Source organism: Equus asinus, chromosome 4 (assembly GCF_041296235.1).
Source record: "Equus asinus isolate D_3611 breed Donkey chromosome 4, EquAss-T2T_v2, whole genome shotgun sequence".
NCBI classification, from domain to species: domain Eukaryota; kingdom Metazoa; phylum Chordata; class Mammalia; order Perissodactyla; family Equidae; genus Equus; species Equus asinus.
Genome location: NC_091793.1, coordinates 137,280,523 through 137,296,960, shown reverse-complemented (window position 1 = coordinate 137,296,960; position 16,438 = coordinate 137,280,523). Strand labels below are relative to the sequence as shown.

The 16,438-nt window shown below is 43.6% G+C and overlaps 1 protein-coding gene across 1 annotated transcript in view; it reads right to left on the bottom strand.

Moving 5' to 3' along the window:
* The window catches only part of BMPR2 (bone morphogenetic protein receptor type 2), a 203,076-nt gene extending 190,969 nt beyond the window's left edge, over nucleotides 1-12,107 (bottom strand). The window contains exon 1 of the mRNA XM_044768427.2: nucleotides 11,975-12,107. Coding sequence (XP_044624362.1) covers nucleotides 11,975-12,050 — 76 coding nt within the window. The 5' untranslated portion in view covers nucleotides 12,051-12,107. The remainder of the gene's footprint in view (nucleotides 1-11,974) is intronic.
* Nucleotides 12,108-16,438: the final 4,331 nt, after the last annotated feature.

Below are 16,438 nucleotides of genomic sequence, written 5' to 3'. Positions count from 1 at the left end.
CTGGGCGCGGACATGGCACTGCTCATCAAGCCACGCTGGGGTGGCGTCCCACATGCCACAACTAGAAGGACCCACAATGAAGAATATACAACTATGTATCAGGGGACTTTGGGGAGATAAAGGAAAAAATAAAATCTTTAAAAAAAAAAAAAGTTGAAAGCTTCTCCTCTAAGATGAGAAACAGGACAAGAAAGCCCACTCTTGCCACTTACATGCAACATAGTATTGGAAGTCCTAGCCATAGTAATCAGGCAAGAAAAAGAAATAAAAAGCACCCAAATCAGAAAAGTAAAACTGTCACTATTTGCAGATGACATGATACCATATATAGAAAACCCTAAAGACTCCACCAAAAAACTATTAGAGCTAATAAATGAATCCAGTAAAGTTGCAAGATACAAAATTAACGTACAGAAATCAGTTGTTTCTATACACAAATAATGAGCTACCAGAAAGAGAAATTATGAAAACAGTCCCAGTAACAATTGCATCAGAAAGAATAAAATACCTAGGAATAAATTTAACCAAGATGGTGAAAACTCTATATTCTAAAAACTATAAGACACTGATGAAAGAAAGTGAAGACAACACAAATAAATGGAAAGACATACTGTGCTCATGGACTGGAAAATTAACATTGTTAAAATGTCTATACTACCCAAAGCAATGTACAGATTCAATGCAATCCCTGTCAAAATACCACTGGCATTTTTCACAGAACTAGAACAAATAATCCTAAAATCTGTATGGAACCACAAAACAGCTCAATCAGCCAAAGCAATCTTGAGAAAGAAGAATGAAGCTAGAGGTATCATACTCCCTGTTTTCAAACTATACTATGAAGCTGCAGTAATCAAAACTGTATGGTACTAGCAGAAAAACAGATGCACTGATCAATGGAATAAAACAGAGAGTCCAGAAATAAACTGACATATATATGGTCAATTAATCTATGATAAAGGAGGTAAGAACATACAATGGGTAAAAGAAAGTCTCTTCAATAAATGGTGTTGAGAAAACTGGACAGCTACATGAAAAGAATGAAACTGGACCACTATCTTACACCATATACAAAATAAATTCAAAATGGATTAAAGACTTGAATGTAAGACCTGAAACAAATACTCCTAGGAGAAAACATAGGCAATCAGCTCTTGGACATCAGTCTTAGCAATATTTTTTTGGACCAGTCTCCTCAGACAAAGACAACAAAAGCAAAAATAAACAAATGGGATTACATCAAATTAGAAAGCTTCACTGTCCAGTGAAGGAAACTATCAACAAAATGAAAAGGTAACCTAATGAATGAGAAAAGATATCTGCAAATCATACATCTGATAAGGAGTTAATATCCAAAATATATAAAGAGCTTATACAACTTAACATGAAAAAAAGACAACCCAACTAAAAAATGTGCAGAAGACTTGAACAGACGTTTTTTCAAAGAAGATATATAGATGGCCAAAGGGCACATAAAAGATGCTCAACATCACAAATTGTAAGGGAAATGCAAATCAAAACAAAAATGAGATAGCACCTCACACCTGTCAGAATGGCTATTATCAAAAAGACAGCAAATAACAAGTGTTGGCAAAGTTGTGAAGTTGGGCTGGCCCCCATGGGCAAGTGGTGAAGTTCACACACTCTGCTTCAGCGGCCCAGGGTTTCGCTGGTTCAGACCGTGGGCACAGACCTAGCACCACTCATCAGGCCATGCTGAGGCGGCATCCCACACAGCACAACTAGAAGCACCTACAACTAGAATATACAACTGTGTACCAGGGGACTTTGGGGAGAAAGAAGAAAAAAGAAGATTGGCAATACATGTTAGCTCAGGTGCCAATCTTTAAGAAAAAAAAAGATGTGAAGTAAAGGAAACCCTCACGCACTGCCGGTGGGAATGTAAATTGGTGTAACCACTATGGTAAACAGTATGGAGGTTCCTCAAAAAATTAAAAGTAGAACTACCATATGATCTAGTAATTCCACTTCTGGGTATTTATTTACAACAACACTAACTGGAAGAGATATAGGCACCCCTATGTTCACTGCAGCATTATTTACAATAGCCAAGATAGGGAAGCAACTTAAGTGTCCATCGATAGATGAATGGACAAAGAAGATGTGAGGTGAATGCGTGCATACATGTGTGTGTGACTATAATAGAAAATTACTCAGCTATAAAAAACAATGAAATCTTGCCATCTGCAACAATGTGAATGGACCTAGAAGGTATTACGCAAAGTGAAATAAGTCAACAGAGAAAGACAACTTATGATTTCACTTTATGTAGAACCTAAAAAACAAAATAAAAGAACAAACGAAACAGATTCATAGATATAGGAAACAAACTATAAAGGGAGGAAGGGTTAGGGGTGCAGGCTAAATAGGTAAAGGGGATTAAGAGGTACAAACTTCCACTTATAAAATAAATAAGTCAAAGTGATGTAATGTACAGCATAGGGAATATAGTCGATAATATTATAATAACTTTATATGGTGACAAATGGTAACTAGACTTATCATGGTGATCACAATGTATATAAATAAGGAACCACTATGATGTACACCTGAAACTAACAGGATATTGTATGTTAATTATATTTCAATTTAAAAAAAAGTAGCACTACAGAACTTAGATGGTCATCACAAAGACCCCAGAGACGCCGACAACTGCCTCAAGACAGAAAATTACTTCAGAAAACTCTATAGATGACCCTTCACCTCCTTTATATATGCTTCACTTTTTAACATATTGGAACAAAGAAAATTTACTTTTTTCTACTTCTACTTAGGTTACATTTGTCACCCTCAGAAGCATAATCACTGTGCTGATATAGTGCTAAATATGAAAAGATGTTAAATTATCACGTCTTTCAAAAACAATGCAGAATAACCACATCTTTACCTCATATCTTTCAAGATGATATTATTCTTCACTGATAAAGACTGGGAAATCCCTTGGCAACACCCTCTAAGTCTTTAGTTAATGAAATTCCTTTTGGGTCCATTAGCTACATCGCTCAAAAAACATCCTGCATGTTTTAAAGTGAATGTGTATTTATGGTAACTACTTCTAAAAGAATAGAGAAGTAAAAGAAAAATGAAACCACCAAAAACAAATCTAAAAACACAAGAGGAAAAAGCAACACCCATAACAAAATGTCAGTAAACTAATTCAAAAATGACACATGAAAAGATGCTCATCATCACGAAGCATCAGGGAAATGCAAATCAAAACGCCAGTCTTACACCTGTTAGAATGGCAAAAATATCCAAAACCAACAATGACAAATGTTGGAGAGGCTGTGGAGAAAACGGAACCCTCATACACTGTTGGTGGGAATGCAAACTGGTGCAGCTGCTATGGAAAACAGTATGGAGATTTCGCAAAAAGTTAAAAATAGAAATATCTTATGACCATGACCCAGCCATCCGACTACTGAGTGTCTATCCTAAGAACCTGAAATCAGCAATTCCAAAAGTCCCATGCAACCCTATGTTCATCGCAGCATTATTCACAATAGCCAAGTCATGGAACCAACCTAAGTGCCCAGCAACTGATGATTGGATAAAGAAGATATGGGTGTGTGTGTGTGTGTGTGTGTGTGTGTGTGTGTGTGTGTGTAATGGAATACTACTCAGCCATAAAAAAGAACAAAGTCGTCCCACTCACAACACCATGGATAGAACTTGAGGGTATTATGTTGAGTGAAATACGCCAGACAGAGAAAGACAAACTCTGTATGACTCCACTCATAGGTGGTAGTCAACATATAGACAAAGAGAACTGATCGGTGGTTACCAGGGGAAAGGGGAGTGGGGGAGGGCACTAGGGGTGAAGTGGTGTACCTACAACGTGACTAATAATGATGTACAACTGTAATTTCACAAGGTTGTTAACTATCATAATCTTAATAAAAAAAATTTTTTTCTAAAAGTGATAGTAAAAAAAAAAAAAATGAATTCACAGGGGCCAGCCCCGTGGCCAAGTGGTTAAGTTTGCATGCTCCACCTCAGTGGCCTGGGGTTTCGCTGGTTCGGATCCCAGGCGTGGACATGGCACCACTCGTCAAGCCATGCTGAGGTGGCATCCCACATAGCACAACCAGAGGCACTAGAACATACAATTATGTACTGGGGGGCTTTGGGGAGAAGAATAAAAAAGAGATAGAAGATTCGCAACAGTTGTTAGCTCAGGTGCCAATCTTTTTAAAAACAAAAAGCGTTTAAAAAATGAATTCACAAAAGCAAGGACGAACATAAGGAAAATTAATGTAATTATCAAAATTTAAAGGACAGTAAATTTCTCTTCATTTTTAGAAACTGATCTCTAACCAAAAATGCTCTACAAAACAGTGTTATGATAAGAATTCATAACAGAATTATTTCTTGTATGTTTTAAATCTTTTTTAATTAGAGGGGGGAAAATCACAATTGCTAAATTCGGTCAACTAGTACAACTGTGAAACAAGAAATAAAACACAGAAAATAAATTCATGATTTACCAAACAGGGATTACTACATGCCAAGATCTATCTAAACACCATATCTATAAGAGCACAACAGAAATCCCCAAAATATTTCCAATGGTTTATTTAGGGCTGGTTTATTGATAAAAATTATTTTATTTCCTGTGTGTCAAAACAAGTTATTTTCAGTTTATCTCACTGAGGAAGAAATAAAACGCCTACTAACAAAAATCTTTATGTTATTCTTGTAGGTTAAGTTAACCTGTAGTGTTAGTAAGTTGTAACACAAGTTTTTTTTTACTTAAACACTTGAAGTTTTTGTAGGAAGTTTTAAAACTTACTACAAAGCTATAATAATCAAAACAGTAAGATCCTGGCATAAGATAGATATATAGACCAAAAGAATAGGATTAAGAGTCCAGAAATAAATCTACACATCTGCGGCCAACTCCAAGAGTGCCAATTCCATTCAATGGGGAAAGAACAGTCTCTTCAACAAATGGTGCTGGCACAACTGGATTTCCACATGCAGAAGAATAACATTGACTCCCTACCTCACATCATATACAAAAATTAACTCAATGAATCAATGACCTAAGTATAAGAGCAAAATAATAATTTTTTAATTATTGGAAACAACTCAAGCGTCCATCAACAGATGAATGGATAAAGTGTGATATATACGTACAATGGAATATTACTCAGCTTTAAAAAGCAATGAAATTCTGATACATGCTACAACATGGATAAACCTTGAAAACATTATGCTAAGCAAAATAAGTCAGTAACCAAAGGACAAATATGGTAGGATTCCACTTAGATGAGATAGAGACAGAAAGTAGATTAGAGGCTATCAGCGGCTGGGAGAAAAGGGGAATTGGTTATTGCTTAATCGTTACAGAGTTTCTGTTTGGGGTGATGAAAATGTTTTGGTGATGGTTGCACCACATTGTGATGTAATTAATGCCACTGAATTGTACACTTGCAAGTGGTTAAAATGGCAAATTTTCTTATATATGTTTTACCATAATTTTTTAAAGTTAATAATGTAATATACCAAAAACCAGTTACTTGGACACTTCAAATGGATGAATTGTATGGTATGAGAATTATATCTAAATAAAGTTGATTTAAAAAATTTACTAATTGGGGCCGGCCTGATGGTTAAGTTCATGCACTCTGCTTCAGTGGCTCGGGATTTCTCTGGTTCGGATCCTGGGTGCAGACACTCATCAGGCCATGCTGAGGCAGCATCCCACATACCACAACCAGAAGAGGCACTCACAGCTAGATTATACAACTATGTACTGGGGGGCTTTGGGGAGAAGAAGAAGGAAAAAAAGAAGATTGGCAATAGATGTTAGCTCAGACGCCAATCTTTGAGGGAAAAAAATTTACTAATCTAAAGTTAAAATGGCATTAATTAGATCGCACTGATTTAGAATGTATGATAACTGGGTCAAAGGTTGAGCTGAAACTGACTCTCGCGTTATTTATTTTTAAATTGAAATGAAAGACAAGATTTAGAGAGGTTTGACAAGATTTAGAGAGGTTTAACCTTCTTAACTAAACTTCTAACTATTTGAAGTATACTCTAAGGTCCTTTCCCACTTTAAAATTCTAGGATTCCAGCTATTTTTAAAGCATCCTTTATATTTAGTTATAGATTCTTCTTCTACTTTCATTAAAGCATATACCTAAAAAGCCTTTCCTTACAACACTTTTGTAGTCCTAATTCAACATAGAAAATCAAGATATAAAATGTACTTGCAAAAAATTAAGTTACATTTCTTTCAAAGTAGTGCTTTTACAAAATTTCAGAATATCCCATAGTTTCCCCCAACCTAAGCTAAACTCAAAATACTATATACTCAGTAATAACCAAACGTATCATTCAAAGTGCTACACACTTACTAGCAACTAGGTCTACCACTGGCTATTCTCATGCCATAAGAAAAGTGCTATAAGTACTATAAGCATCATGCAGACGAAACTCCTTACTTTACAAATGAGGATAGTGAACCAAAAGAGTAAATGCCCAAAGTAAATGGCTAATGGTACCACTAGGAAGGAATCCAAATCTTTCTAGCTTCCAATTCTAGTTTGCCTGTTTGACTTAGAAATCATCTACTTTCAGGGGTAATTAAAGCCTGGGAGAGCAGTAGCAGCAAGAGAAAAGTACACTTAAGACAATCTAAGGGAGATTAAAAAAAAATTTAAGAAGACAGGATGGAAAAGATATAGAACCAGAAAAATGCAAAATCACTAAAGTCAGAAGAGGCGAGTTTCAAGGAAGGGGTGACCAAAACAAACTAAGTAGAAAAGTCAACGGGAACAAGATTGAAAAGTGACTGGATTTAGCAATTAGGAAGTCACTGCTGACCTAACATACATCACGGGGTGAGGTGGGCAAGTAAAGAGCTGAGGGTTGAGGATACACAAGCCAAGAAGCGTTCACTGCTCTTTCAAGAAGGATGGGAGAGAAGAAAGACATAAAAGGAGCGTAGAGATCATTTAGAAGACATACAGGAACATAGTCCCTTTTCTTGTGTTGCAGAATACCTACAGGAATTTCTTATCCTGAAAGATAGGCAGAGAGAAGAAATAATACAATGCTAAGGGTTTGCAAAATGCCTACCCTTGCTTCAAATAGCTTGAGATCTAATGCTCTTTCAGAAAGCTATACAGGCTATGGTATGAGACATGGGGGAGGACGGGCAGCCCTTCTTGTTTTTCTTTGTATCCACCAACACTTAAAAACGAAATTGCACAAAGGAAACATTAATAAATGTTTGTTGACTGGACATTTTAGTTCTCCTTCCATATGTTATCTATTCTATTAATGCCCCCCTACTCTTCTAGCTGCTCCCATGGGTGCATAACGGAATAAAAACTGGATCTATAATACTTCTGGTCAAATAATTACAGTATTGAGTGTAACTAAGAGCAAGCAATAAATGTTGTATTCTAATAGTTCTGATAAGGCAATGTATTCTAAAAGGTTCGTGTCACTTATTTACAGGCTTATTTCTAACCTCACACAGACAATACATAAATTATATGCATTCTTGTAATCCAGTAGTCTTAGCTGTCATATCCATCTCACAGACAAGAAAGAAAGTGGTTTAAAAAAACAAAGCCAAAAAAACCAAATCTAGTCTATTGCACTCAAAATTCCACCAAAGTTATCATCATTGCTTCTGGAAAAGATTCAAAGACTAGACCACTTAACTAGAAGAGGGAAACAGCTTGGTAATAAGAGAGTCTCTCCAACGTGTGTAAGTCGGTCATTTAGTATTTCTTTTTTTGTCGTTTTGTTTTGTTTTGAGGAAGATTAGCCTTGAGCTAACATCTGTTGCCAATCCTCCTCTTTTTGCTGAGGAAGACTGGCCCTCACCTAACATGCGTGCCCATCTTCCTCTACTTTATATGTGGGACGCCTGCCACAGCATGGTTTGCCAAGTGGTGCCTAGGTCAGTATCCAGGACCCGAACTGGCGAACCCCAGGCTTCCGAAGCCGAACCTGTGTACTTAACCGCTGTGCCACCGGGCCGGCCCCCATTTAGTATATCTTAAACATCTTCTATGTGCATAGCAATATAGCAGATTACAAAATAATTTAAGATATGAACCCTGTCCTCTAGAAGCAATTATCAGTTGGAAGGACAAGGCAAGGCAAATACATAAAACTGGTATTCAACAGCAAGGCTAATATAATATATTAGTAAGTGCCAAAATAAGTGGTATGGTCAGTGACAAAATTAACTGATTTATACTGACTTCACTCTGTACCTTTCACAGTTAGAATTTACCCAACAGAGATCAATATTCAATTTCTTCTCTTTCACTGTTAAGAAAGCTGGCCTTTAATGAAGGAAAGCTGTTGTCCTTGTGTGGAATAAATAAATCTCTCTCTGCACGTTTCATACACACACCAACACCAATACTACTAACACCACATTACCCCACATGCCAGGATAGCTTTTGTAGAGAATAAAAGTGGTGTAATTTTTATGCAAAGGCCTGTTCAAATGGTAAGAGAAGGGCCCTTTCCTGGACTATCTCCCTGATGGTATGTGGTAGACTGAAGGTGCCAATTCTTCACCCCCCAGCAACAGTATTATACATCCATATGTTACCACGGCCTCATTATAGGCACAGTTGTACTGCTGCCCCTTGTCTTCGGGCTTGTCCCACGGGATGTTAGAGTAGCAGAGTCTGAAGGGGCTGGCGGGATTGGGCGTGTCTTCTTGCACTTCTGCCACTGCCATGGGACAAGCTTCCCCCAGAGCGATGTTACCTTCCCTCCAGCCTGGGCACCAGAATGTAACAAGTGGAACAGAATAAATGCTTATTGCTGTTTGCCACTATGATTTGTGGTTGCCAATTATTATGCAGCAAAAGCTGAATCACAATATACAGAAAATCCAAACAATCAAGATTGATTATATAAAGCAGTGGTTCTCAAACTTCCCTGAGTAATAATCTTTTGGGTTTTAAGTTCTAAAAAAACATGTAAGTCCCAGAGAGATCCATTCAGTACATCTAAACTGTAGGGCCAGAAATATGCATTTTATCAAGAACCACAGGTGATCCTGTTGCAGTGCTCTCATCTTGAGAAACATTAAAATAAACAGTACTAAATTTCCTGTTCCTTAACAATGTTTATTAACTGCTCAGGAACACTCTAACTAAATAGGTGAATCTTGCTTTTGACAAAGTATGTACTCCTAAAGAGATGTATGTAAAATTGAAATCTAGTCAAGTGAATTATTTCAAATGTAAGAAGCGGCAGCTGACATTGACCAGGCAGAAGCAGCTGACATTGATGCCAGTTCAGCCGTGAACACATGTGAGCCAGCCAAAGAGGAGGCGGATTATAATGAGATACAGGACCCCGAGTTCCTTCAGTGTCCCAGAGAACCTTCCAGGCGTGAATCCCAACAATGAGGCCATCTGAAATGCCATGGGCTACGTGGCCTCCGAGGCCACCAAGGATGGCAAGGACAAAAAGGAGGAGGACAAGAAGTAAGACTGGAGGAAAAGGGTGGCCAAGCCTGCTGAGGGGGCTACATAGGGTCAGATAATATAACCTGTAACCATCACAACCTCAATAAAGCTTGGTAACTGTTTTTTTCAAAAAAAAATTCTTTTTTACAGAAGCAGACCCTTAAGTAAGTACTGCATTGGATTGTATCCTTTGATTAAAATTAAGAATTCATTTATAAACCAAACACACATATTTTTTATAAATTCTATTTTGCATATCAACTGTTCTTAGAATCAAGGAATCCAAGAACTAGCTAGAGTAAGCAGGAAAGAGGGATTCAAAAGAAATGAGGATTTATCCATGACCCCAAAGAGGGATGTGATATCAGTCAGTGTTCCAGTATTTTTTTCCTGTTCAGCTGCACTATTTGCACCTGTCTGGTTACATCACTGCATCTATGTATCCCAGATCCACACAGGCCTTCTCTAGTCACTCTGCACTTAATGAAACTGCACTAGTCACCCCAATATTAGGCAAAGTTTTACACACTTAGAACCTTGAGATCTGCATAACCAGCGCTGTACCAAGATCCAGTGTCTCTGCTTCTTTTCAAAGGCTGATCTGATGAAGGCACTACTCTATCTCATGTTCCCAATTAGAGTGAGAAGTTGTTGTTATCATTACAAGTAACGGTGCAGGCTATAATCCTGGTTCCACAACTGACTGACTGTGTGGTAAGTTATTTAAATTCTGTGTACTTCACTCGCCTTTTCTGTGCAAGGAGCCTAATTAAACCTGGAGTATAGAATTGTCATGAGGATCAAATGAGAAAATACATGCAAAGCTATTAGAATAGTCGCTGGCACATAGCAAGTACTCAGTAAACACCAGCTATTATTATTGTTATAGTTCTGAAATCCAGCTTCACAAATTTTGGCATCTGGTGCGATGTAATAGTAACAAAAAAAGACTAAAAGCACTTTTAACCAGTGCTTCTTTTAATCCACCCCTTCTACGGGATGTTATTCTAACATTTTACTTATCAAATAGAAAATTTGAGCTTATTTTTAAATCAATGTTCTCTTACTTTTATCAGTTCTGACCACAAAACGATAAGCCTGTCAACTGTAAATGAGAATCTACACTCTAAAAAGGGTTAAGAATGACAAAGAACATTGAAAAGTCTATGCTCTGAGATTTCTGCTCTTAGAATGACTGCTTAACCTTAAGGCCTTTTTACTCTCTCCATAGTTTCCAGTAGCCACATGGCTTATGGCTATGGAATTTAAATAGCTAACACAGTATAAACAAATCTAGGGAAAAAATGTTTATTTTTACCCTAAAAGGAAGTGTGATGATTAAGAATACTAAAATATCAGTTTCAAAATACATGCAATTCGAAGTTCCAATTATTTTAACACAATCATATACATTTATCACAAACATAACAGACATCAGTCAACAATATCAAAAGCACAAAAGGAAACTTCAAATCTCCTTTCAGTATTTTCCCAATGCAGACTTTAAAGATGGAAATAAGCAAGCAACCTGTGTCTAACACAGCACTGAGAAACTTACTGAATGCGAAAAGTACACACTAATCAAAATAAAAAAGTAACTGGAAAACTGTTATGTCGTTCTTTACTCATTTTCAAATGCATAATCTATCTGGCCACCCTAAACGAAATTTAAGAATTATATGCACAACTCACTCCCCAAAATTTCTAAAACCCTATCACCAGAAGACTGCTTGAGAAATAACTGCAAAGGGAACACGAGGCTCTTCCTAAGGGGTCTGAGAATTAAAACAAAATATCCTAGGGAAAGAATGACTACCACTTCCCTTTAAGCCTCAGCAAAACGTCAAAGAACTTTCAGGACTCGGATCTCCTCGAAGTGTGAGGTCAAAGCTGTCGCAATGACACGAGAGCCACCGGATGCCCGAGGACTAAAGGCAAAGTTATCGAAGACACTCCTGAACCAACAGTAATTCCAAACGCATACAAAGCACGCGCGTCCAGACTGAGAAGAGGGTAACATAATTCCTGAAAGGCTCCGGAGCAGAACCACCCTCACAATGAACAGTGAGAAACTCCCAGGCTGGCTTCCTCCACGTTGACTCAGCTCCTTCGGCACAACCTCTGAATAATGAAAGTAACATGGATTCCCCAAGAGTGATTTAAATCTAAAAACACGCTCCCAGCGCGTGTTCTCCAGTTGACGCTCTCTTTAAGCCAAATCCGCTTTATATTCAGCAAAATAATTCACCGCTCTGCTTCCAAAGACCTCGTAACAGACACTGTCACCGGCGATTAAAATATTATTTTCATCCCCGCATTACCTCACGGCTAAAAACGGCGAGACACCACGCCCAGCACGGCCCGCTCCCGCGGGGTCGGGGTCCCCGGGGCCGGCGGCGCGCAGCACGCGGCCCCCGCCAGCCGCCCGCCAGCCGCCCGCCCCGCGCTCGCAGGCCTCGGCCTCGCCGCCCAGCCCGCGCCCCGCTACTCACCGGCCGCCGCGCTGACCAGCAGGACGCCGCAGAGCAGCGCGGGCCCCCGCCAGGGCCGCCGCGGCGGGGGCGGCATCCCGGGCCGGCGAGGGGGGCGGGCGCGCCGAGCCGAGAAACGCGGAGGGCCCCGCGGGCGGAGCGGGCTGCCGGGCCGGTGTCCTCCCTCGTCCGACGGCCGCGGCCCGAGTCGCAAGGCGGGGTGGGAGGGCAGGCGGCAGGCGCGCGGGCGAGCGGCCGAGCGGCCGAGCGGCCGAGCCCTCAGTGCTCTCCGCCGCGGCGGCGGGGCGTCGCGCGCCGGGGCCGGGCTGCCTCGGCCCCCCAGGCTGGGGGCATGTCCGGGGGGAGGCGCGGGAGCGCGGGGAAGGCCCGCAGTTATTCCCCGCGGAGTTTCACCAGAGCGGAGAGCGAGCCGGGTCGGGGCGAGAGCATAGCCGGGCGCCGAGGCCGGAGGGTGGGAGCGGGGCGGCGATCACCACCGGGTGCCGGCGGCCGGGCAGGGCGAAGCCGGGCGGGCGGCGGCGGCGGCGCCCGGCGGCCCGAGGCGCATCCCCGGGGCTCCGGGAGGGCAGGATTCCTTTAAGTTTCGCTTCGGCGCTTCCTTCACTCCGATTTCGGGAACAACAAATCCTCTTCCTCGACCGCAGCGAAAAAGGAGCCTGCCTCCATGGACAAGCCCGCAGCCCGCACGCCGGGCGGAGCGCCGAGGGTCCCGCGGGCCGGCGCGGAGGGGGCGGCGGGGAGGTGCCGGGTGCGCGCCTCGCTCGCTCCTTTTTATTGCCGCCGCTCGGTCTCGTCTGAGGTAAAGTCCACCGTGGAAGCCTCGTCTTCTCCAGTCAATGGCTCCTGTGAGCGAATCCAACCCCCCCGAGAAAGCCGCCGCCGCCGCCGCCGCCTCGTTCTCCCGCAGCTCTGGGCTCCGGGCGGAGCTCGGGCGTCGCGGGCCGAGGGCGGGGGGCGGCGGGAGGGCGGATGTAGGCGCTGGGGATGGGGGTGGGCGGCGAGGCGGCGAGACAGCCCGCGCCCCTCCGGGAAGCACTTCCAGTGGCTCCGAGCAGACCAGACACAAAGGGGGGAGTCGCCGCAGCTGCCAGTCTGCGGCGCTCCCGGTCACCGGAGTCGCCCCGCCTCCGCCGCCGCCTCCGCCTCCTCCTCAGTCTCCGGCTCTTCCCGGCCTGTCTGTCTCGGGCCTGTGGTGCAGCGCGGGCAGCGGCGGCGGCGGCCGCGGCGCGACGAGGCCCGCACTGCGCCTGCGCGCCCGCGGCCCCGCCCGGCCCCGCCCCTCGCCCCGCAGCCTGCCGAGGCGGGCTCCGCGGCCCCTGCGCGACGCGGCTCCCGAGCCGCCGAGGGCAGGGTGGGGCCGGCGGGCTGGGGGCGCGGCCGTGGCGTCTGTGCACACACACGCACACACCTTTCCTACGTGCACGCTTGGCATGTGTGTGCGAGTGTAAGCGAGGGCGGCCACATCTTTTGTCTGACCTTTGGGAGCGCCTCCGAGCTCGGCGGCTTAGCCCCTTTCTGAGGCGCTGCCCTGGAGCACAGCCCGGAGGGCAGGGCGGCCCCGCGGTGTCTCCGGCCCGGGCTGGCCTCTCCGCCGCCCGAAGAATCCGGACGGACCCGCCTTTCCCAGCACCGGAGCCTGGGGCTCCTCGGCTCGGCGCACTACCCGAACAAAAGCCGGAATGGGAGAGACCCCCCTGAGCGGGTGTTTTTGCCCTTATCGATGTCCTGCTTCCCTCAGGCCCGCCTTCCCGTAGCCCGTCTGAGGGGACCGGAAGGTGGAATATGTGAAAGGATGCGAAGCCAGGAAGAAAACTCCTTCTTTCACAATTCCGTGCACTGCCGGGCTGTGTGCACGGCTGTCCCTGCGGCGCGGCCCCCACCTCGCGGTGGCCCTTCGCTCCCGGGGGCCGGGGCCCTGGGGGGCTTCTTCGGGCCGGTGACAGGGAACTCGCGCTGGGGGGCTGCTGCCCCGGCGCGAAGGGCGGGGCCGCGTCTTCGCACCCAGGCGAGGGAGAAGGTCCTGTGGGCGCCGCCCCCGCCCTGGATCGGGAAAGGATACTGTTAGTCGGTTTCGTTGAATTGCAAAAACCCGAGCAACCCGGAGAGGGGAAGGGACTTCTCCCGCCCCCCGCAGCGCTCACACAGCCCTGGGGGTCAGGTCGACGTGGGTGGGATTCTGCCGGGGGAAGGGGGCGGGGGCGTGCGAGGCGCCATGATCGGAAGTCTGGGTTTGACTGCTGCCTGCGAGGTGGAAAATTCGGGGGAGGGTGGGTGGGTGACGGCGATCCGAGAGGTGGGGTCCAGCCTCCCCTGGTCGTGCTGGTAGTTCTCGTGGGTAAGGGCAGTCCCGAGGATGCACTTGTGAAGTCAAACTCTTTGCTGGTTTATTCAAGTCCCTTTTTATCTCTTTATCTGAACTTGATGTAAATAATCTCCACATTCCTTAAACTGGTTGCTTTTATCATACTAAATATCTTCTATAATTAGAGATTGTGGTAATACCAGCCCAGGATTCTCAGACTCTTTTTAGTGGAAATATTTTTATACTGTTTACCCTTCAGGCAGAGGGAAATTTTTCTGTGTAGTAAAATCCCTTAAAAAGGAAAGAAAATTAGAAGGAAGATATGCTTTGATTCGTTAGCTTTATTACTATATTTTGTTTTACCCAAAAGGCCTAAATAAGAAATTGGTATTGTTTTACCACTGACTTTCAAGAAAATCCAATCTAGCACTCAGAGAAATAGGATTTTCGTATGTTAGAGGTGCAGAAAGTGTAGTAGTTGGTAGTGTGCTGTTTTTCTTTCTCAAATTGGGATCAAGTACTGGATTATTCTATTTTTATTTACATCAAAGTTTTCCTAAGAAACAATAAGTAGCCTATACATATTATAAATGTGTGATGAATTATATTGAAAAGAAGAAAGGGTCCTAGGGAACTCACATAAAAAAATAGGCCACTGACTTGGTAGGAATAATTAGTAGACAACTAAATAGGAAACTCTCTTCCCTTTTCTGTTGCTCCTTGTAATACCTCGCTTGAGACATGGCTGTTCACTCACTATGAGAAAGGACATCAGAGAAGAGCTAGAATCTGGCAATCAGTCTGTCCACTCAGAGTGACAGACAGACAATGCAAGTCAAGCTCAGGTGAGAACAAAGGATTGGCAGGGCAGACAAGGTTTGGTATCTCTACTAGTTAGGATAGGCTAGGTTGTAACAAACATCTTAGCAGTTTTTTTTGCAACAAGGGTTTATTTCTCACACGTGGCATGTTTGATACAAATCATCAGAAAGCCTATGGGAAGTGGGGTTCACTGGGAAACAGATCCTGAAACTCTGAGATCTGCATGCAGGAGTTTATTTGGTGGTGTTCTCAAAAACAATCTCTGGAGAGTGAGGGTCACAGGATCTGCATAGATAGAAGTTGAACTGCAACTCAGTTGCAACTGAGGCTTCAACCAGTTCTGCAGGGAGCTCTGGAGCTGGGATGGCCCTTGGGTGTTGTCCTAAATTGAGGTATGGAGCTAGGTCTTTATACCCTCACATCAACCAGGCATTGGATATGGGCTGCACTCAGGGAAAGTTCCTCGGTTGACAGTGCTCTCTTTAGCCAAGAGCAACTTCCAGAGAGGGGCTCAGCTGAGAGCTGTCAGCCACCAACATTTCCAGCAGTTGGGAGAGGTTGTGCTTTAGTCCTACAGGATGGATCCGGGGAGCTAAGGGCAACATCCACTACGTGGACTCTGCTCATTGTAGTCACTGAGGTCCCAGACTGATGGAGGCTTCACTGAGATACATGCCTTCAAGACTGCCACAGCAGGGATCATAAAATTTAATTGCTAGTGCTGCAATGTCTTGCTCTAGCCATTAAAATGCTTCCACCCAGAAGCAATGTGCTTTACTTCCATTCACATTTTATTGGCCAAAGAAGTCACATGACCAAACCTGACTTCAAAAGAGAAGGGAAACGTAATTCTATATCATGTTACTAGAAGGAGGAGAACATGAAAATTTGTGAACAACCCTAATGACTACCATGGTGTCCAAGGGGAAAATAATCCCCAGCACTCTAATCACCAAAAACTTGTTAGTAGAATAAGAGGGTCTTCTGACCTATGGGGAAAACTCTGCGGTAAGGAACTGGGAAATGAAGGGAGCCACACAGCAATCCAAGACTGATGGATTATGGTCCCTCATGGATTATATCTTTTCTCTGAGGCGGAAGACTTGCAAAAGCAAAGCAAGGCCCTGGTTTCAGGAGGGGACTAGGGAGATTAAGCAGATTGTTAGTCAAGGATTGGAATAAGGACCAAGGCAGAATCCCTGTTATATGAATGAGGACAAATAGCATTACCTGGGTTCAGAGATACTGAATACTTCTGAGAACAAACTTTATCATCATAAAGGGGTGGTAGCAAAGAAAAACTCTTAACTCTAGAAGAAAAATAATACAGATGCCCAGAA